Below are 21,838 nucleotides of genomic sequence, written 5' to 3'. Positions count from 1 at the left end.
TTCTATATCTTGGCTATTGTAAATAATGTTGCAGTAATCATAGGGGTGCATATATCCTTTTGAATTAGTGTTCTCATTTCCTTGGGGTAAATAACCAGCAGTAGAATTACTGGATCATATGGGCCATTTTGATTTTCTAGAACTCATTATCATTATGTTGAAATAGACAACATACATAATCACATATAATAACTTGTTATTTGTAATTAATAAATTAAACTAATTCCTAGAACTTAAATGCGCCCAATTCATAGGGATGAAATTAATATCTGTATTTAAGTATGCTAATGATGACCATATATTAGTATTTAATATATATTAGTATTTAATTTTTAAAAAGCACCGTATAAGGGAATGGCTAATAATAAAGTTGCTCAAGTCAGAACCAAATTCAAGTCCCAGTGGTTCCTACTGCAAGAAACTTCACTGGGCCAGTTTCCACATTTGTGTAATGGAGCTTTTAATAAGTACCCCATAGAGTTCATGTATGATTTAATTGGGCAATACTGGGATAGTTCTTAACTTAGTGCCTGGATTATTTATTTAGGATTTACGAGGAGGAGGAGAAAGAGGGGGAAGAGGAGGAGAAGGAGGAAGAGGAGGAAGAGGAGGAGGAGGGGGGAGGAGGAGGGGGGAGGAGGAGGGGGAGGAGGAGGACTTAGGTCAATGAAGACCAAACTATTGTTTCCACCAGGCCTAATTTTTTTTTAATTCTTGTGGCACCCCTAAACAGATTCACCACAGAAAGACACAGAAGCTTAGGCAATTGTCTCCTCCTATGTTCATCTTAATTGTCTGAAATTTTTTAATGAAATACTTGGGCCGGGACTAACCAGAAAATTGCTTCCATTGGAACCACTTTGTCTACCAAAGTAGTCATAGTTATTGTATTTAACTATGTATTTACCACAGAATCGTGGAATGGCCAGGTTCATGCACAGCCCCGCCTGGAATCACTATGTATAAAAGGACGTTCTCATCTATCTCATGGGTGGGCCCAGGGGGATTGGGGGAAACATAGGATTTATTCCATCAGCCCCACAAATGTCATCCAGTTCACTCTTCACAGTCACCCCCAAAGATCTTTTCTCTTTTCTTCTCCATCTTCTGAAAGACTCTTTAATTTGTATTTGTTTCCCACCATTCTCTATCTTCTATAAGGGAATTTTTTTTCAGAGGGCGGGGGGAAGAAGCAAAGTAGGGAAAACAAAATAGAGAAAGTTCAAGTGAAGTGTTTTGCTGTATCCAACCCTTGGCAATGAGGTTATTTCTCAAATTTACATAAAGACTCATTATCGTATTGGCTGCAATCATGTAGAAAATGAATGGGGTATAAAGTACATGAGGATAATTTCATAAAACGAGCTTTCTTTTCTTATGAAATCTTTGAGGAAGAGAATCATTAGACAGAGACTTGCCTTGTATTCACCCAGGTCAGGAGGCATGTCAGCCTGATGATGTGCCTTTGGCAAGAAGTCCTTAATTAGAAATTCCTCGAGAGCAGCTCCCACTAGGTGCTTCCTAAGACAAAAAGACAAAATAGTCTACCAGGGAAGCCCTTACTCGGGATACAACATCCAGGCTCAGGTGAATGAAAGAAATAATTTGCTGACAGCAAAAGAGCAAAGCTGTCGTGATGGCGTTCTGGATTTTGAATGAAAGTCTCTCCATCCTATTAGGAGTAAGTATCATTTTTGTTATTCAAGTTAAAATATATATATGAACTAGTCTTTGATTTTTAAGATAATTGTATAGGAATGCTAAATAGCTTGAAGTATTACTTTGGTAAAAGACTAAACCTTGTTAGAAAACATTCAGTAGATATATTTAATTTACCCTTACAGAATCATGTAAAGTTGTTTTTCGATTGAGTTCATTTTTAATTATTTTTGAAGTCAAGTAGTTAGTTTTTGCATAATGTATGAACCGTTTCTTAAATCAAATGAAGTCTTTGAATTAGACTATGAAATTGGAATTTTTCTGGAGTACTTTCTGAGTTGTTTTTAAAGATTTCCTCCTTTTGCCATCATTGACTTAAAACATTAGAGCAATGTTGATTAGGAAGGCTTTGTAATTTTCATTAAATGCCTTAAATATACCCGTATGTGTTTAGAAGTTTCTTTATAAAGTTAACAATTTGTTACTATTGTAATCAACTGTTAAAACGAATATATGGGAAATAAGTATAGAGTAAGTCTGATTAATATTGAGAAGCTCTTCATTCACCCTTTAAAAGAAGAACCCCAAGTGATTTTGAACGGAAGAAAAGATTGAAGATAGTATTGATTGGTCTCTTTTCATTCAACACTAGCTCTCGTGGCTGGGAGTGAATTTATATCTGTTTATCGACACATTCTCTTGGTATGAAGAGGAAGAGTCTTTCCTTTACACACGAGTTATTCTGGGCGTAAGTAGAGCTGGGGACTACACATTATCGTTTCGGAAAACATTCCATCTTCCCCAGCGTCCTTACTCTCACTGCATCTCTCTTGTGTCTTTCTATGTGGACAGTCAACACTGGCCTGGGCGCGAGCGTCTGCGGTGTGCCTCAATTTTAACTGCATGCTAATTCTCTTACCGATCAGTCGAAACCTTATTTCATTCATGAGAGGGACAAGTACTGTAAGTACTAAACTACTTAAAATAATTTCAGTTGTTGTGATTTACCGGTGTAAGTGCCATGAAAGACAAAGATGTACTTTACTGTGAAAGTCCTGATAATTCACGTGGGGACTGAAGTTTGTTTCTTCGTAAGAGAGGACCCAATGGCAAAAACCAAAACTCAGAAGTCTGTACATTTGATGTGACTTTCGTTCTTGCCATTCACTCTCTGCTTGACATTGGAGTCTTTGCTCAGCCTTTCTCCGAAACATTTGCTCCGTCAGAAAAAGATGGCTGATAAAATTGACCTGACTCACTAAGACGGATGTATTATAACAGTTTGAACTACCACGATTTCTAATTGAAAGGAACCAAATGAGCAGTGGAGTCAAATGCCACTAAGGACACATCTCTCTGAGCTCTCGGCCCAGGAATACACAATCATGGTACACAGAATTTCGTAGGTAGATTTAATGGGACTTAAATCTAGTACTTAAATCACAGTACACAGAATTTCGTATGTAGATTTAATAATTTCCTAATTATATTAGCTTCACTGTTTTGGATACTGTGTTTCCTGCTAAACAGCGTAATGCACTGTACAGAAAAATGAGAATTTCAATAACTCTGACTAGATGAAATGATTATACAATCATCATCGTAATTTTATGAATATTTAGATATAGCTGAACGTAATGCCTTTCTTTGTGTCATAAGGAATACTTTATAGACTACTTAAACCACATCTATGAGGATGTTGGTTTCCATCTTCATTTTGTAAACTAGTGGCCGCATGCATATTAGCAGGTTTATTCTAGAATTTTGACTTATAGCCAGGGAACTATACTTACTTACTCACTTTACTGACTTGAAATTTCAGCAAAGCCAGTAATAACCATCTGGTTTGTCCTTTGGGCTGATTCATGGCCGCTACCTTCTGTACCCCATAGCCCCACCTTCAGGAATTTAGAGGCAGAGCCTGAGTCCTGCTCTCTTACCACTCAGGATGCTGTCATCGCTATGATTTTTCCTTAAAATGAGACTTTTACTTTATGTCACTCTAGTGCTGCAGAGGACCGTGGAGGAGGCAATTAGACAAAAACCTCAAATTCCACAAACTGGTCGCCTATGGGATAGCCATTAACGCAAGTAAGTGTTTCTTATTCTTCTTTGCCCAGTGGATGTTACCAAACCTAATGCTTAACTTGATAGCTTTGTTTTAATTTCCCCCTCCGCCAAAGGCTCACCCTTAAATAAATCTTTGCATTCCATTTGACCAATAAAACTTACATAAAAGGATTTTTTGATTTCTAGTTTATACTCGCGCAGTTTTCCCTACCAAGCCTTCGATTTGGCAAGGAAAAGTTTATGAAACTTCATTTTCATTTGTAAAGAATTAAGCTTGTTGATAATACAACAATAAGTACCTGCTTGCAAAATGAATACTGTGCTCTTCAATATAATCCACACTGGAAAGAAAACTGACCTGTACTCAAAAACTCATTCACAGTCATAGCAAAATGTCAAATGGTATCATAGGCAGTAAAAGCAAAGAGAAAAGCAAGATCAAGTGAATAAGGTTCTGAATAGCATTGAGCTAGTGGATATAAAGGGACCTTGAAAAGATATGAAGCTTTACAGGATATAAAGTGTTATTGTTATTTCTTGAATAGGAAAACAAGAGAATTCAAGAGAAAGGCAATAAAAATTAGCCTCCAAGGCCAGGGTTAAACCCCGGTGAGGAAGAAAAGAAGCCGAGTGATAACCGACTCGTTTGTGGTTTTGTTGGACGACAAACACACTGAAATAAAAGGCTATCTGCACAATTAAGAGTTATGGTTCAGGACTGTTTCTCTCAAACTAATTTAACTATAAAATGTTTTCCTCATTTGTTTTCATCCTCTCATGCATAAAAAATAGCAGAGTAAAAAGAACACTCAACACAAACGTGGATTTAATTAAGCAACAAGACATGACAGACAGTGCCCGAGCGCCAATTAACACAACTTCGGGGGTGCGGAGAGGTTGTGGGGAGATTTCCCCATCCATTGTCTTTGGTGCCAGATTAAACCAACCCGGGGAACATCTGCGAAAGGTCTTTGTGGTTTGTTAAGAAATAAGGGTAAAAAGACATTGTGTCCTAGAGAGAAACCAGGCAAGGGAAGGAGAGCAAAAAAAACAAGTTAATGCGTCTTTATGTCCCAAGGCTACCATAGGGCTGAGTCCAGAGAGGGGTCAAAAACCCCCGACAAATGAGTTGACACATTAAGGAATGAAGACTCAGGGAAGCAGATTTCAGCTCAGACATGGAAGTCTTCCGGACCTTCCAAATTATCTAAAATTAGAATGAGCGTCCCTGAGAATACAGAGTTCCCTGTCATGGGTGGTGTCAGAGTGGAGTCCAGATTGTTCCTTGCAAGGCTCTTCAGAGAAAGAATTCAAGGATTCTCAAGGCTTCCTTTAAAATTGGGAAGTCTTCCTTTAAAATATTCCTAAGAATATTGGGGTGCCTGGGTGGCTCAGTCAGTTAAGCACTTGAGTCTTGATTTCAGCTCAGGTCATGATCTTAGGGTTTGTGAGTTCAAGCCCCGCATCAGGCTGTGTGCTGACAGCGTAGAGCCTGCTTGGGATTCTCTCTTTCCCTCTCCCTTTGCTCCTCCCCTGCTTGCTCTCTCTCGCTCTCAAAATAAATGAATAAACTTAAATATACACATATAATCTTAAGAATATTTAATCCCTGCATTAAAAGAGGAGATAAAACACAGTAAAATGGCCGGAAGAATATTATCACTACGCAAGAGGTTTAAGGCAGAACTGGACTCTAAGAGAAAGAGAGAAGGAACCAAAAAACCTACAGCATCAAAACACATCAGAAAAGGAAGCAAAAAATAAAAGAAAATATGTTATGCAATAGTTCTCGCCTTAAACCTTTGGGTATGTATATTTCTTTCCATGTAATCAGGTATCAGTAGAATAGATGCATCAGTGATGTATGTCGAATATCTCCCGTGTTCAAGATACACTAAGAGAAGCTGTAACCTGAAACGAGTATAGTCAGTATTGTTTTCAGAATGGAGTATAATTTATTTTTTTTAATTTTTTAATGTTTATTTATTTGTGGGAGAGACAGAGTGTGAGCAGGGGAGGGGCAGAGAGAGAGAGGGAGACACAGAATGTGAAGCAGGCTCCAGGCTCCAAGCTGTCAGCCCAGAGCCCGATGCGGGGCTCGAACTCACAAACCGTGAGATCGTGACCTGAGCCGCGGTCAGACGCTTAACCGGCTGAGCCACCCGGGGCCCCAAGAATGGAGTGTAATTTAGCAAGGGGAGCAGTTGACTGGAATCAGATGACCACATTATTTCATACCCCTGCTGCTGACTGGTCCTGTGATCTAAGTTTTTGTGTGCCCTTTCCTCGCTGGAATTAAAAGAACAATAACACAATCGATCCATCAGGAGATGTGCAGACTGGTTGCCAGGTAGGCCCTCTTGGAAACCTACCCACTACAAGGTCATACACTGGCCACTCTTGCACAGAGAGTCAAACCCAAGGGTAGGATGGCCCGCATGCTCCCTTCAGTGAGCGCTGCCTCCTCCTCCTCTCTCCTTTCTCTCCACACCCCCCTCACTTCTCCCCATTGGCAATACACAGCCACTGGGTCCCTGAGTGGTGGGTGCCTTTGTCCCTGTTAAATGCTCTTCCTTTCCTCCCTCAATGGCGAAGACGTTGCCATATCCGGGCCTCCTCACCCGGCCTGCCTCCCTCTGGGCCACCTTTCCTGCAGACCTCAGTGATGCCTCCCTGCCACCTAGGAAAATTTCTCAGACTCCGACGGCCTGGGGGGCTGAGATGTGTCTTCTGCGTCTCGGCTTTCCCGGCCCCTGGCACGTAATAGGTCCCCACCAAGTTGGGTCAGACCCGAGGATGAGTTGCAGTCGGCCAGCAGGCAAAAGGGAGGAGGGGGATTTGTGAGAAAGGTACAAGCCGCGACAGTGCAGAGGCTCAAGGACCCAGCAGCAGCTGGGGTGGAGGAAGCACAGCGTGTGGGCCGGGAAGAGATTCAAAATGATGCCGGTAGGCTGGGCCCAGATAAATTCACATTCTGCCGCAACCAGAAGAATCGGGACTCTCTTTCTCCCTCCTGCCCTCACAAATCCCTGGAGAGAAGGAAGTATCCCCTCGGGCCCTCTTCTGCTTGAACCCCCACTGCCTTGCGGGGCTCCCCAGCCCCCCGGGACTCCCCGGCAGGGTCAGACTGCTTCTGAGAGCCAAGGGCTCGTCCCCCACCGCCATGGCAACCAGCAGCGCGGGGCTGTCTCCATCCCCGGCAAAGGCAGGAGGGTGGGAAGAAAGCTCTCTGCTTCTCCCAAGCCCTGACATAGCAATTATTACATTTCGCACTAAGAAATGCGGCTGGCAACTGCGCTTTTAGAAGGGAAAAAAAAAAAAAAAAAAAAAACCATGCTAAGCCCTGGTTTCGTAGATATCCCTGTGCTTTTCACATTTTGTCCTTCTGCCGTATTCACTTGGGAACAGCTGAAAATGTCCCCGTGCTTATTTTATTAGCATCGCCCATTATGCTGCTTTTCAAATAGCCGACTGGCTTAATAGAGGTGTGTAACCTTGGAAGAAGTGCATCCACATCGAAGTTTGCATGCCAGCCCCTAATTTCTCACCCGTTCTTCTGTAAGCTGAACTGCAGGCTTTAACTGGTCAAATCATTAAAGGATGTAATTAGAGGCTGCTGGAAGGAGGCTGGGGAGGAGGAGGGGAGAGGCAAACTATCTATAATCAAGGGCATCACGGAAAACGCGGTGACAGGAACCCTTCTTTTGGCTTCCTGCCTTCCCGCTCGCCTGCCTATGATAAGAGCTGCCGGAGCAATTCTCCCACCGCTAATAAATCATTTTCAGGGACCTGTAACCCCAGTGGTATAAAAATCCCAGTATCACAGCCTCTTCGTTCTTATTAACGTGGATCTTTTTGGACTCTGCGGTCCACAGCAGACCTTGGAGATCCTTCCAGCTGAACAGTAGTACTGTGAGCCTGAGCTTCCTTCAAAGGGGGGGTGTAAATACTGACCCAGGCGGCATACATCCAGTAGGCGCTAGGCGTGTGCAATTACCCACGGGCGGCTCCTGATGAGCTGCTAAAATTAGTTTACAAACCTCAATAAACATAAGAGGTGCCAGAGGGAGAGGGGGACAGAGGATCCGTAGCGGGCTCCACCCTGACAGCAGAAAGCCCGATGCGGGGCTCGAACTCACGAACTGTGAGATCGTGACCTGCGCTGAAGTCGGAAGCTTAACTGACTGAGCCACCCAGGTGCCCCCTGTCTAACATGATTTAAATGAGTAGCATGCACGGGGTGCCGGAACCTATGTAGTCCTGCAGAAATCAGTCCACAAGCTTGAAAGTTTGGGGGGCCAGGTTCTGGCTGGTAAAGCACAGCCAGGATTTGTCCCTGGGTCCTTATTTCCGAAGGCTGCTTAATTAGGAGGTGACTAACTCCAAAATGACTGTTATCACTGACAGGCAGGCAGAAAGATAGCAAGAACTGACCGCCCTTCCAAGATTCTCCCTCAATTATGCTTCCTTTGATCTCCCAAAAAATGAAAAGAAGGAAAGAAAGAAGGAAAAGAAACTTTCTCAGGGCAACTGGCTCTAATTGTAGCCTTTATGATTTTTTTTTTGTTCATTCTTCAATGAAAGCTCCTTATTTGAACTCAGAAGTCCACACACCAATTAAATGTGCATTTTGTGGCTTGTCCAAGACCACTGCTCTCTTTTAACTGTAGAAGTACTTTGGTGAGAAAATAGGATTGTGGAAAGACCCGGTGACAGCATCTGTTAGCCTGGCATTTGGGCGGATTCTGGAAATGTGTGTCTTAGGCTCTCCCATGAGCTCAGCAGAAAGTCCTCAGAGGGGCCAGGGTGAGCACACCTGCATAACTGATGGTATCAAATGTGCCACAAAACTTAAAGAGCCCCTTTAAGCCAGTGTTGATTTTGAAAAATTATTAAAACATGCGTTTCGTGTTTGCATGGCTTTCACGTTGGACTACAGATCCCTTAGGGATGATAAATGGTCCCAGTCAACTTCGAAGGAGACGCGGGAGCCAGAGAGCTGGTGGGAAGCCGAGATATTGCCTGGTTTCAATCAATGCACCCATTGTACAGATAAGACAGCAGGCTGAAATAAATGAAGTAACTGAGAGGCAGCCTTCTCGTGTCCCTCTGGCTGTAGCAAATCTAGTTTGAGTAGCCAATCTAGTAACATGGCAGGGTTCTGATGAGTAAGAGAGGGGAAAATCGAACCATATCACTATTTGATCACATCCTGGAAGCAACCAGCAGATGACATGACTACCCACATTAAGATAACTGAGGTGTGTAAAGGGAAGACTAGAAAATAGAACATACAATGTCTGGAAAAAAACACAGCAAAGTCAGTATCTCCTGGGTTACCTACCCAGCCCCAGCAGCCATGGAGTTGGTAAGTGGGATACCTTAAGTTCCCAGCCAAGACCACAGTAAAATTAGGGTCAGACCTAAGAGGAAATAAAATGTTCGGACAAACCAAGTGGCACGGGTAGTTTGCCCTCTGAGAATTCCTGGGATAAATAAAATAAGATATTCTACTTTTTATCTTCTACGTGTAAAAAGAAAAACGAAATGGAGGTAGTTAGAGCAAAGGAGCATTTAAGACATGAATTTTAAAGTACATGAAAACAAAACAAAAAAAAGCTAGAAAGAGTAGTTTTCAACATATTCCCTCAGGAGCTACCTCTTAAAAAGCATCTTGAGTTTTCTCATACTATTTCATTAGTTTCTTCAGCTCTGTTATGGGAGACCTGGCAATAAGAGTACATAACTAGTTCAATATCTTTGCTTATTCAATAAGTGTACTTAAATTTAGTTTAACAGTGTCGAATTCTCACGTGGAAATCAATCTAATAGAAAATAGATTGTGATCAACAACTTCTTACCCAGGAGAAGGATGTTATAGAATGCAGAATATAAAAGACACAGGAGCTATCCTGTGTTTCCCTTCTGACTGTCACATGTGGATTATGGAATTGTAAGTGTTGTCACTTAATTTGGCTTGAAGCTCAGTATCTACTTCTGTAAAGTGGGGACAGCTCCTCTCTGGTGTGCTTTAGTCCACGGAGGAGAACTGAGGACAGCCAGGGGCAGAGGGTAAAGGGCAGAGAGGTGAAGGAGATTTTCCACCCACCTGCAAGGAGAACTCCAAAGGTTGTGATTATTCTTATGAGCCAGTTGACTCTAGATTAAAGACACCAAGTGAACCATTCAAAGAGCTTTAGCTAAGCCCGCAGGAGAAATTAGTTTTCAGTGAACAATAAAGTATAACAATTATGAATCAGTGAAAAGAAACAATATAACTTAAAGGTCAAAGATTGAGCTCTGGGGCACCTGGGTGGCTCAGTTGGTTGAGCATCTGACTCTTGATTTTGGCTCAGGTCATGATCCCAGGGTTGTGGGATTGAGCCCCGAGTCGGGCTCCACACTGAGTGTGCAGCCTCCTTACGATACTCCCTCTCTCCCTGTGCCCCTCTCCCTGCTCGTGGGCTCTGTTAAAAAAAAAAAAAAAAGAGGGGCGCTTGGGTGGCTCAGTCGGTTAAGCATCCGACTTCGGCTCAGGTCATGATCTCGCGGTCTGTGAGTTCGAGCCCCACGTGGCGCTCTGTGCTGACAGCTCAGAGCCTGGAGCCTGTTTCAGATTCTGTGTCTCCCTCTCTCTCTCTGACCCTCCCCTGTTCGTGCTGTCTCTCCCTGTCTCAAAAATAAATCAACGTTAAAAAATATATATATAAAAAAAGAAAAAAAATTTAATGGGCCCCCGATTCAGGCAAACAGGGTTTTATCCCACCTTTGCCGTTAATGGTCTACAACTGCCTGAACTTCTTGAATACTGGTCTGTAAAATGGCAATAAAACTGATACCTGAGGATTAAATGAGGTAATACGCATAAGCATTTATAATGGTGTTTGAAGTATACTAAGTATTCAATATCTGCTAGCCATGAGAAGTCTTACCTATTGCTTTTTTTAAACTTTAAGATAACTACCAGAAAACAGCAATTAGGAATACTGCTGAACATGTTTGTGTTCAATTTAGCAACTAGTTTCCATTTCATCTTGAGCATATTGGAAGAGATGGTTACTAGACAAACTTTCTAGCTTCGTGGATGCTGAGACTAAACAAGGCGGCTCCTTCACAGACACACCACATATAGTGACAAATGGAACACAAGGAAGAAACACAATGCCTTTTGGGTGCCACTCTCACAAAACCCATAAGGAGAGAGTCAACATCATTGACTCAGAAATACGATCATGTGCTTTGCCTTCTTAGATGAACTTCAGCCAAAAGCGTGTTCAAATTGAGTTCTGACGTGAAGGCTGCAGGAAAATGTTCACAATACAGGTATTAGCACTACCCCATCCGCATCGGCAGACAACCTCCTGACCCTTTCTCTCTTTCTAGCTCATTATCACTCCGCAAATCCTTATTAAGTACATACTGGTAGTAAGCAACGTGCCCAGTGTTGATGTTTCGAGATGAATAAGCCTTGAGGCGTCAGGTCCGTGGGGCAACATAGATGTAAATAAATATTCATAACAATAATTCCTGGGAAGTGTTATAGTCAAGGTATCATTGGTGCCTGTGGACCTGACGAGCAATTTCATAGAAAACAACTTTTGGGTTGGGTCTTAAAGCATGAATACAACTTTGCAGCCCAGAGAAGGGAATGGCTCTGATCGAAGAAATTCAGGGGGCAGGGAGAAAAGCTAAATATCTGTTGGTATTTCTAAAGAAATCTGCTGCTACAACCACAGAGACCAACATGCTACCAATATTCTCCGAAGTTTCTGCTGTTCCTTTCTCCTTCACTCCCCCACACCTCAACCCACCATGGGTAGTCACGAAAGATTCCAGAATTTGCATACAATGTGTGGAGACTATATAATATATTAGCCAATTCTATTTTGCATGGTGGACGGGGGTTCGGGGGTGGGGGGGCAAGGTAGCAACTGGGAAGCTATCTACACCCTGGGTGATGAATTCTCATTTCACACTTGAGTCTGATCCCATTGGCTGGTATCAGCAGGTCACCCAGTAGGGCTTCCATTTGTAGGGAAAGCATCAGGAGATCCTCGTCTGGATGTTGTGACTGCTAGCTTCCCCCCAGATTTCACAAGACAGGGAAGAGCGGCATTGAGCACAGTCTCCTCGGGCTAAATGATGCTGTGTTCCCAAGCTTGTTCTCTTCATTTAAAATTTAAACATCACAAATTCTCAGAATTAGAAAACCGAGTTTTCTTCTGAAGAGTACACAGAGAGGATTAGTTCTATAAATACCAGTTTATTTTGATCCTCTAGGAATAACACATGCAAATATATTGTGTATATGCGTATGTGTAGGAGTACATATACATATATGCTAAAATGTATAAAGGAAGAATAGAAAATATAATGTCTGAAAGCGAACAAAAACTCTTCCCTGGAATCTATCATAGATGTCATATGCACACATGTCCATGTATATGATATACAGTATTCTAGGATAATGCTCTGTGATTTCTTGGAAACTATATTACATAAGATATAAAATATGGAATACATATGTGTGTATATATATATCTCTCACAGGATATGTTCTATACAAAATACGGAATTATATATACAATGGAACATATAGGTAATTATGTTGTGATATCCTAACACCTATTCCACTTGCAGAATGAGCACATGTTTATAATTAAATTATGGTGACTTAAGATTGACTTCATTTCTTCCTATCATTAAAATGGATGTGGTGAATCGTACCATATCTTTAGAAGTAGCCAATCCACTCCATTCAAGACACGGTGAAAGATGCACAAATAAGTCACTCTTTGGAGATTACAAACACCAGAACAGAGAAACTTGACCGTAGAGACATTGCGTCGTTGAGTAACCACAAAGGAAGAAATCCAGATGGCGCATGTCTGACGTCCTCTCCTCAACCGTAGCCATCCACATCGTGGCACATTTGTGCAACCTGGAGCACTATCGCTGGAGCCAGTCCACGGAAGCGGAGGGACTTCTGGCCGCACTTGCCAAGCTTGGCAAAACCCCAAATGAGAGCTACCTCAACCCCATCCGGACCTTCCACACAGTGAGTCCTTGCAGGCTCCCGGGTTTCTCATCTGAAACACCCTTCCTTTCCCGATCCCTTGATCGGAAGCACTGTGTTTCAAAAGCTTTAATCAAAGAGCTGGAGAGAGGTTTCTGCCAAAGCTATTTTGAGGGGCACGTCGGTGGCTCAGTTGTTTGAGCGACTGACTCTTGATTTCAGTTCAGGTCATGATCCCAAGGCGGTGGGATGGAGCCCTGCATGGGGCTCCATGCTGAACGTGGAGCCTGCTTAAGATTGTCTCTCTCTGTCCCTCTGCCCCTTCCCCCACTTGCATGTGCTTTCTCTCTCTCTCTCTCTCAAATTAAAAAAAAAAAAAAAAAAAAAAAAGATATTCTTGAGACGCCGGGGTGGCTCAGTCGGTTGAGCGTCCGACTGCAGCTCAGGTCATAATCTCCCAGTTCATGAGTTCCAGCCCCACGTCAGGCTCTGTGCTGACAGCTCAGAGCCTGGAGTCTGCTTGGGATTCTGTGTCTCCCTCTCTCTCTGCACCTCCCCTGCTCACGCTCCGTCTCTGTCTCTTGAAAATAAATAATTTTTAAAGGTATTTTTTTCGTAAATGTTGCTAAGAGTTTATAAGCAGGAAGAAAAACTGATGCCCCTTAATTAATGTATATCAAAACATAATAAATAAACCCAACTAGGAAATGCAGCAACTTATTAGAACCCTGATATTTTACATTTTAAAGCAGCTCACGATTAGGTATTTTGCTGTTGTTGACGGTAGCATCATAAAGAATGTGAAGTGCCATCTAAATCCAGGGATTATAAATTGGATGTCTTCATTTTCGACTTGCAAATTGCTTTTGGATCTCTTCTCCTGTGTCATATTTTGGCACACATGTGCCTGGCTGGTCTGCCAAATCAGATACTGGGCAAAGCAGCTAATTTCATAATCAGACCTGCACGGCTAGTAACATCATTAATGCTAATTACCTGTGTGCCCAGAGTGGCAGCACATGTGAGAAACAAAAAGAAAAATGAAAAACGTAACTGCAGAGACCCGCCTATCGAGATTAAGACAATCCTCTCCCTTCTATCCGCCACCTACCCCTTTCTTCCCGGTTGACCAAAATACTTGAGCACATACTGCCCTGTTGGAATATGTATCCAACGTGGTGACCAGGCTAACGAATCAGTATTGCCCAAGAAGACCCCTAATACAATGTACTCCCGCAACGGAAAACCCTCTGTTGCCATCTGAGCCATCTCTTTCATGACCATTTTGCCCAGGCAGCCTTATTTGAAGAAGCGAAATTCAAATTTTGGGGGGAATTCTTCCATGGCACGTCCCTAATTATCCTGAGATGATTTCCAATATCAGGCCATTGATTAAGTAGAGCTACATTTTCCTGGCTGACAATTAGAAGCACAAGCTTCAAAGTTATGAGTTAAAACCAACGATGGCCATAAGCCCGTGGGAAGGCTTTCGGGGTCACTCATTGGAGCCCCACTATTTATCTTAGCACTTACTGGGGTTAACTATTTTCCCCCACCAAGGCTCTGAAAAGCTCATTGTTACAGACAACCAAGAATAAGCCTTAATATTTTGAAAAGCCTATACAGTGAATAGTACTTATTATGAATGCTTTTAAAGCAATTTAACAAGATAATCAAGTTACTCCAATACAGTCATCTCAAAATTTTAGAAGCAGTATACTGTGTAAGTGCTCCTTAAGTTCAAGTAATACCTTAAGGTGAATAATACCTACCTTGGGAAAAAGATCTCCTACCTTTGGAGAAAGATCAATAATACAAATTGGTACGTTTGGAGAAAGTATCAATGACACAAAGTGTACGTTATAGAGTATTTCTAAACAGATGCAACGGGGCTATTTGAAGAGATACACGGCAAACCAAACCAGTCTATAAAAATATGTTGCAAGAAAAAGGGAAGTGGGGATTTGCTTTAAAAAGCAAAGAAGAGTGATTTGAAATTAGCACATCCTATGATATAAATGGATTTCTAAAATGCCTGAGTACTGGGTGGCTCAGTTGGTTAGGCGTCTGACTTCGGCTCAGGTCAGGATCTCACGGTTTGTGGGTTCGAGCCCCGTGTCAGGCTCTGTGCTGACAGCTCTGAGCCTGGAGCCTGCTTCGGATTCTGTGTGTGTGTGTGTGTGTGTGTGTGTGTGTGTGTGTCTGCCCCCTCCCCCACTCACACGCTGTCTATCTCTCCTTCAAAAATAATAAACATTATTTTTATATATAAATAATTATATATATAAATATATAAATAATAAATACATAAATATATAAATAAACATTAAAAATTTTTTAAAAATTAAATGCCTGAGTACACTTGAAATAATAACATATCTTTTCAATGTTTTAGACATACCCTTTCAATTTTATTTCAACTAGTTGCTCCATGAAGTAAAAAGAAACAAGGAGAAGTCCCTATCCAAATTACCTTGAGATCTCACAGCAGCCCAAATTAATGAGATTTTACTGACAAAAGATACAGTGTGAGTTTATTGAGCTCATGGTCGGCTCAACGATGGTAACACAACATCTGAATCCCAATGACTTGGCAAGAATATGGAAAAGTCACAGCAAATACGAAGTGCTCTGTGATTCATATTCTAAAAGGCTAGGTAACCATCCTCTGCACTCACAGGTCAGAACTCTGGCCTTTTGACCGTGTCTCCCAGAGTAGAATAGCTGTATATTTATTGATCACCTAGGATTTACAAAGCCTTATTCCAAGCCTCCCTGAGGTGGCATGAAAGAAATGCAAGTCATGGCCCTTCCAATTAAAAAGCAAGAGCAAGGAATAACTACCAGGGGAACAGAATGTGCAGCTGCTTTATTAGGAGCGCCCCTGAGGGATCTCTCAAAAAAAAAAAGTGTTTATTAATGTTAACATGCAATTAAGCATGGCAATCCACACTTTTATTTTAAAAATCAAAAACTTGACACTTGGATTTATTTGCCAATATTTTATCTTAAAATGCAGTGTTACATATTGTCTTCATTTCAATTCACCATAATAACTTTGACCTGAAAGTTGATTTATACAGATGGAAAAAATGTAAATGATTAAATGGCATTTGATGAAATTTGAGCAAAGCAAATGTGTGCCATCAAATGGAACAAAAGAAAAGAACGGGGAAGCTCCCTTCTTGAGTCATAGGGGGACCCTTTTTGAGGCTAATATGCCCCTGATTCGAATGTTTTGATTTACTCCCTGCTTAGACTCTCGAGTATTGACCCTAACATGGAAAATAGAACCAAGATATCAATGTCCCAGTGCTTGTCTCTCTTAGAACACCATCACCGTGTTGCTGACGACAATTGCTGGTGTCACTGGCCTGATCATCTCTCTGGCTTTCATCTTGATCATGACCTCTTCCACCGAGTTCATCAGACAGGTCTCCTATGAGTTGTTCTGGTACACACACCATGTGTTCATCATCTTCTTTATCAGTCTGGCTATCCATGGGGCAGGGTAAGTCCATACTGTGCTCAGAGTGTAAGATTTTATCTCTGTGAACCTCAAAAACCATCTTAGAAATCCCTTTGGATAGGGAATCATAAATGGCACCGACTAAAGGAACATTCACCAAGGAACATTCCAGATGGTAACTGGAAAGAAGCAACATAGATGGTGAAGGATGTTTATTTTTCTTGCTAACTCTGCTGCGGAGACTTGACATGTTTATAAGATGCAGAAATTTTAATGAATGCTGGAAAACAGTAGACCTGTTTCGCTCAGAACAAATTTCTGTGATCCAAATTGCATGCGATTAGTCAAGATATCTATTTTGGACACCCAGATTCCACTTCTGCTTAACCAGAACCACCCACTAGGAAGCCCTGTGTTGGGGAGGGAATGGTGTGTGAGATGACGGTCAGACCCAGGCTCTGCCCCTAGTCATCAGGGTGGCCACGTGCAAGTCCCTTGTATTCTCTGGACCGCAGGGGACCTGAGTGGCTCAGTCGGTTAAGTGTCCAACTCTTGATCTCCACTCAAGTCATGATCTCATGGTTCGTGGGATGGAGCCCCTCATCAGGCTGTCCACTGTCAGTACAGAGCCTGCTTGGGACTCTCTGTTCCCCTCTCTTTCTGCCCCTTCCCCGCTAGTTCTCTCTCTTTCTCTCTCTCAAAAGTAAATAAACGTTTTTTAAAACTTCATTGGACCTCAGTTTTGCCATCTGACTTCTAGGATTCCTTCTCGCCCAAACATCCCATACAATGGGATTCAACACCTGTCTGAAACTATTACTCTCCTCCTCAGGAAGCTAGAGCAGACCGTGAAGCACGACACCCTCAAATACAATGTTTTCAGTTCCTTGAATAGTCTTAAAATGGCTCTGGACAAACCCACCAATGAATGTCTATTAGCTAGCTTCTTCCAACATTGATTATTCCATACACTGAGGCCTTTTTTTTTTCCATTTCACAATTTTCAAAACACATCCGTGGGCACGATCCATTTGACCCCAACAACAGTCCTATCCAATAAAGACGGTGATGTTACCCCCCACTTCATAAGGACGAAGCAGGTTCAGAAGGTTAAGTGATTCCCTCAAGGTCCCAGGACAAACAAATGCCAGGGTCAGACGTAGGGCACCAGGTTTCAGACAACCAAACCTTTTCTGGTCACAAGCCCCGCAGAAGAGCCCTTCACTTCCTCACGTTAAACAGCCCTCCACACCTGCAGGAAGGTGGCCGAAGAGGTCGCAAACGCCCTGCGTGGCTTTCCATGAGCTCTTCCTCTGCTTCCCACACCAGCAGACACCCTCCCCTATACAACTTTTCCTCCTGTCACTGCAGCTGCTGAAGCACGCCCCCCAGGGATGTCTTTTACCTGGAAAACCCGTCCATCTCTCTGCTCATCCTTGGAATCCTAGTCGTCAATGTTCACATTTACGTGCTGTCTGGCTAATGGCTTTCTAGTCTTTAAAATTTCAGCAGTTGCCTCTTCTGCATATATGATCCCTCACCCTGACTTTCTGTGTTTTGGGGAGCAGGATGGATGGTCCCAAAGGGCTCCCCCCTCAACGACCGTGCGTCCCTCTCTTTCTCTATGGATTCTCCTCCTGAGGCTGGGGCAGTTACCCCGAAGCACATTTGAGAGGCTCTTCATAATCCACATGTGTCTAGAATTCCTCGTCCCCCAAATTACACACACAGCCCCCTGATCCTGCCTCCCTGCCTTCACGCAAGAGGATTTCAATGGGTGGTGTTGCGTTGGAGATATTTTTTAATATCCAAATAACATTTCATAAGATGAAATATTTTAGTCATTTTAACTTAGTTGAAAGGCTTATTTTGGGATAAGGGTCTCATTTAATCCTCTCAGCTTGAAGTATTCTACAGCTACTGTTTACAGCGAAAAGTAATTTGCAAATTCTATACAAAATGCCAAGTAAAGGAGGATTATTGGAATGTGTTAAAGCCCACTAATCTTTCTATTATGGGATAGCGTAGATGAAGACATAAAAAAATTTTTAATTTTTAAAAAGATACTGCATCTGTGAAATGTTCTGAGGTTTCTTTAGGTAATCTAGGCAATGTTACCTAGAGCTTGAGAATGATGGTGTTAAAATTTACAGAATCTTTTCCTCGGGTCCCATTTATTATTCACCCTTCCTGTGTCTGGGCGTCATGTGATCACGGGAGATTCACAGATGTTGTGGTCTCCTAGCTCAAAGGGAGGTTATCAAGTTTGGATGACTTTCATGAAACAGACCGGGCCAAAGGCCAAAACAGCACTTCCCTAGGCTGACGTGTAAGGTCCCTAAGGCCATTGCCTCTCTCTCCTCCTGTACCCAACGGTGCAAAAGGGGACATGTAACTTCACATGTTACTGCCCATGACGTGAGCCTGTATGATGCTAGAGTTTCTCAGCACCCTGTTCCTCAAAAATAAGTCAATGTATTTTCTTCATAAACACCTAGGAATTGAACAACCTCCAGATTACATAGCCTCAATTCTTAGACTTTGCGGCCCGGTGCACCAACGGGGGTACCGAAGCGGCTTGTCAAAGGTCAGTCAGTACTACGTTTGGGGCGAACGTAGCATAGTAGGATTACAGGACTCTTGATCCAGTGCTCCATTCACGAAGGCAGGCTTCCTTTTCTCTCTCAAATTCATCAAGGTAGTTCTGAAGACATACTTCACACTGACCTATTTTGACCCTGTCACACACTGCGCCTGCTCGTGGTCACTGGGGAAAAGACATCATCATTCAGGACACTTCCTGCGACTTCACTTGAAAACTTCTAGGTGCGCAGACACAAACCAAAAAGGGTAGAAGTTAGATAAATCTGCAAAAGACCCAAATAGTACAAAGTTAGCCAATTAGGCCGAATCAGCAATCAGGACGCGATGTAACCTAATTAAATTCAACAGTCTACAAAAGGGTGTGTTCAAACAATTTCCCTTCATTATGAATTCTCTAATATAGACACTTTCAATTTAACACAGGATACCGCAGAGGGGCACTTCTTTTCTGGGATCTTCAAAGTTACTTGAAGCTTCTTAAATTCCTATTTTTAAAGATGCTGAGAGAAATGAATGACAGCCCAAGTTTCAAGACAGTTGAAGTGTTATTTCAGAGCCCGCTGCAGAGCATATATCTGTGGTATCACAAGACTGCACAAAATCAATTTGAAATATTCAGGTTTTGTTTTGTTTTGTTTTGTTTTGTTTTAATGGCAAGTCGGATTGTTCGAGGCCAAACTCCCGAGAGTCAACTGCTCCACAATGTCACCTTCTGCAAAGACCACTACGCTCAGTGGCAGACCGCTGCCCAGTGCCCCACGCCTCAATTTTCTGGCAAGGAGCCTTCGGTAAGAATGAACCCAAGAGCTTTTAAAAATAGCTGTCGCCACAGTTAAAATAACTAGAGCTTTGTGTGCTTGAGAAAAGAACAGCCCATGTCACCACTAGACAAAGCCAGCTCTTTATTAAGTGTGCTAATGGAGAAATCTAGTTATGGATCATTTTAAAAAGAGGTTTACTGCCAAAAGGGTTCTGTCTGTTTCGAAATGTGCTCTTGTGCTCCCACGTCCACGGGGGTGTCTGATATGGCAGAATGAGCAGCACCGCGGATATGAACGACCCTGTCTCCGGCTTGCCATCCTCTCTGCTCCGCAAACTCAGCCCCCTGCCCCCCTGCGGAACTGCCCTCTCCATTCTGGGAATTACTAGCCGCAATCCTCCAATGAACATCAAGCAACAACCACGTGAGAAGGATGCCCTCCTTATTAAAGCTTACCTTCTTGCTTCCTGCAGCTTTGGGGACCAAAAAAAAATTGGGGTACTAAATGCATTTACTTCCTATTCTAATTAAGCTCCCATAACTGAAATAATGATGTTAGGCAAAAAAGAGAAGGATGCCCTCTTTATTAAGCTAACCTTCTTGTTTCCTACAGCTTTGGGGATCAAAAAAACTTGGGGTACTAAATGCACTGACTACCTATTCTAATTAAGCTATATAACTGAAATAATGATGTTAGGCAAAAAGAGACCTAATTCATTAGAGTCGATCATCATGTCCCCAAGATCTCAAAAGGAAGATTTCCTAGGCATGCTGCAATGCCTTTGTGGCATAGGTACGTAGAAATAATGATTCTATTTGGTCTCCTCGGGTTTCTTAGAACAATGCAAACCTTGGGGCACCTGGGTGATGCATGAGAGCAAATAAATGAGGCCAGCAGATTAAAACAAGAAGGGAACAGGGTCCCCAAATAGGGATAATAGTATATAAATGGTGGAGATTCAGGAAATTAAGTCATCAGCTTATGACGACTCTAATGATTGACTTTTTCTAAACTCTTCAAATACATTAAATGAAGCCCTGGGTTTTAAAAGTGAAAACTGCTGGGAGGAATGTTTAAAACCGAGAGAAACGACATAGATGTGCCCGTTAGACTGTGGTTCTTTTAATGGTCAGTATAGATTGTCTCTGTCTTAAACTCAACTATCAGTAGCCACTACCCAGCCTGCATAGTAATGAGGAACAGGAATGCCTCTCTAAAATCTTCCAGCTACAACGTCTCCATAAAAAAAAAAAAAAAAAAAAAAAAATCAATACTCTCCCACACCTCATGAATACAGACCAGAGCCTGCTCCAGCAGTGTGCACTGACATTAATTACTATTAAAAGGGGGGAATCTTACCCATCTGTCTGTTAACTCTCCCCTGCTACACCGCCTTGCACACCCAAACTCATGTTGTCACTCTTTCTCATTATTTTTAATGGATCCTGGTTCAAAGCATGTGTGGGCTGTGCAATTACTGCTTGGCTGAAGGTGCAGTATTCTCTCTGATGTCTCATAGACACTGAGTCCGGGAGGCATCCCAAGGACGAGGAAGGGTTCCGGTGTTTCACTGCACCGCATCTACCCATGGCTTCCTCTTGGCCCCTCCTAACTGCATTTTCACGGTACTTTTATCAATGGAACATTTATCAATTCACCTTTGACGGGGCACCGCTGTCCGGGTTAGGACGCAGAATGCTTTGCACAGCGCCCCGTGGGCACCAAACTGATCAAGGGAACCAATTACCCCTGTGGTCCCCTTCTGTCTCGGACTCACAGACGCATCCAAGGCTCCAGACTCTAGAACTGCTCGTGCAATCTATTCTCCAAAGAAGCCTGGTCGTTCTCAGTCGGAGAAGCACCTTATTTTATTTACCTACGACATCGACAAGTGACAGCAACAACAGCAATAATAATAAGGCTAACGCTGGTTTAAATTATTAGGGAATGATGTCAACCGTACAGGAGGAAGCTTTACCTGAGGTAGAGTCAATTCAGCAAAACGTTTTCTAAAAGGCTGTTACATTCGTGCCGCTGCACGGTATGGAAGCTTCCGAGACGTGGTTCCTGCCCCTGGAAATCTTATTGTCTAGACAAAGAGGCCATTTTTAAACACACACATAAAATAAAATCAGAGCCAGCATGTTCTTATTTTCTTGGAGGAATGAAAAACCAGGAGGGAAAGTGGAAGAAACAAGTTTCATTACTGCAGCTTTTAAATCAATGTAGCTTTATTTCTATCATAAAATATTCACTGTA

General features: G+C 42.5%; 1 protein-coding gene across 1 annotated transcript in view; it reads left to right on the top strand.

Moving 5' to 3' along the window:
- Positions 1-1,636: 1,636 nt before the first annotated feature.
- The window catches only part of NOX3 (NADPH oxidase 3), a 61,208-nt gene continuing 41,006 nt past the window's right edge, over positions 1,637-21,838 (top strand). The window contains exons 1-7 of the mRNA XM_047860202.1: positions 1,637-1,681; positions 2,312-2,407; positions 2,512-2,622; positions 3,666-3,750; positions 12,642-12,787; positions 16,075-16,256; positions 19,477-19,606. Coding sequence (XP_047716158.1) covers positions 1,637-1,681; positions 2,312-2,407; positions 2,512-2,622; positions 3,666-3,750; positions 12,642-12,787; positions 16,075-16,256; positions 19,477-19,606 — 795 coding nt within the window. The remainder of the gene's footprint in view (positions 1,682-2,311; positions 2,408-2,511; positions 2,623-3,665; positions 3,751-12,641; positions 12,788-16,074; positions 16,257-19,476; positions 19,607-21,838) is intronic.

The sequence above is a fragment of the Prionailurus viverrinus genome, chromosome B2, assembly GCF_022837055.1.
Source record: "Prionailurus viverrinus isolate Anna chromosome B2, UM_Priviv_1.0, whole genome shotgun sequence".
Taxonomy (NCBI): Eukaryota; Metazoa; Chordata; class Mammalia; order Carnivora; family Felidae; genus Prionailurus; species Prionailurus viverrinus.
Note: the sequence above shows the minus strand (reverse complement) of the source record. Positions and strands in the feature narration are given on the sequence as shown.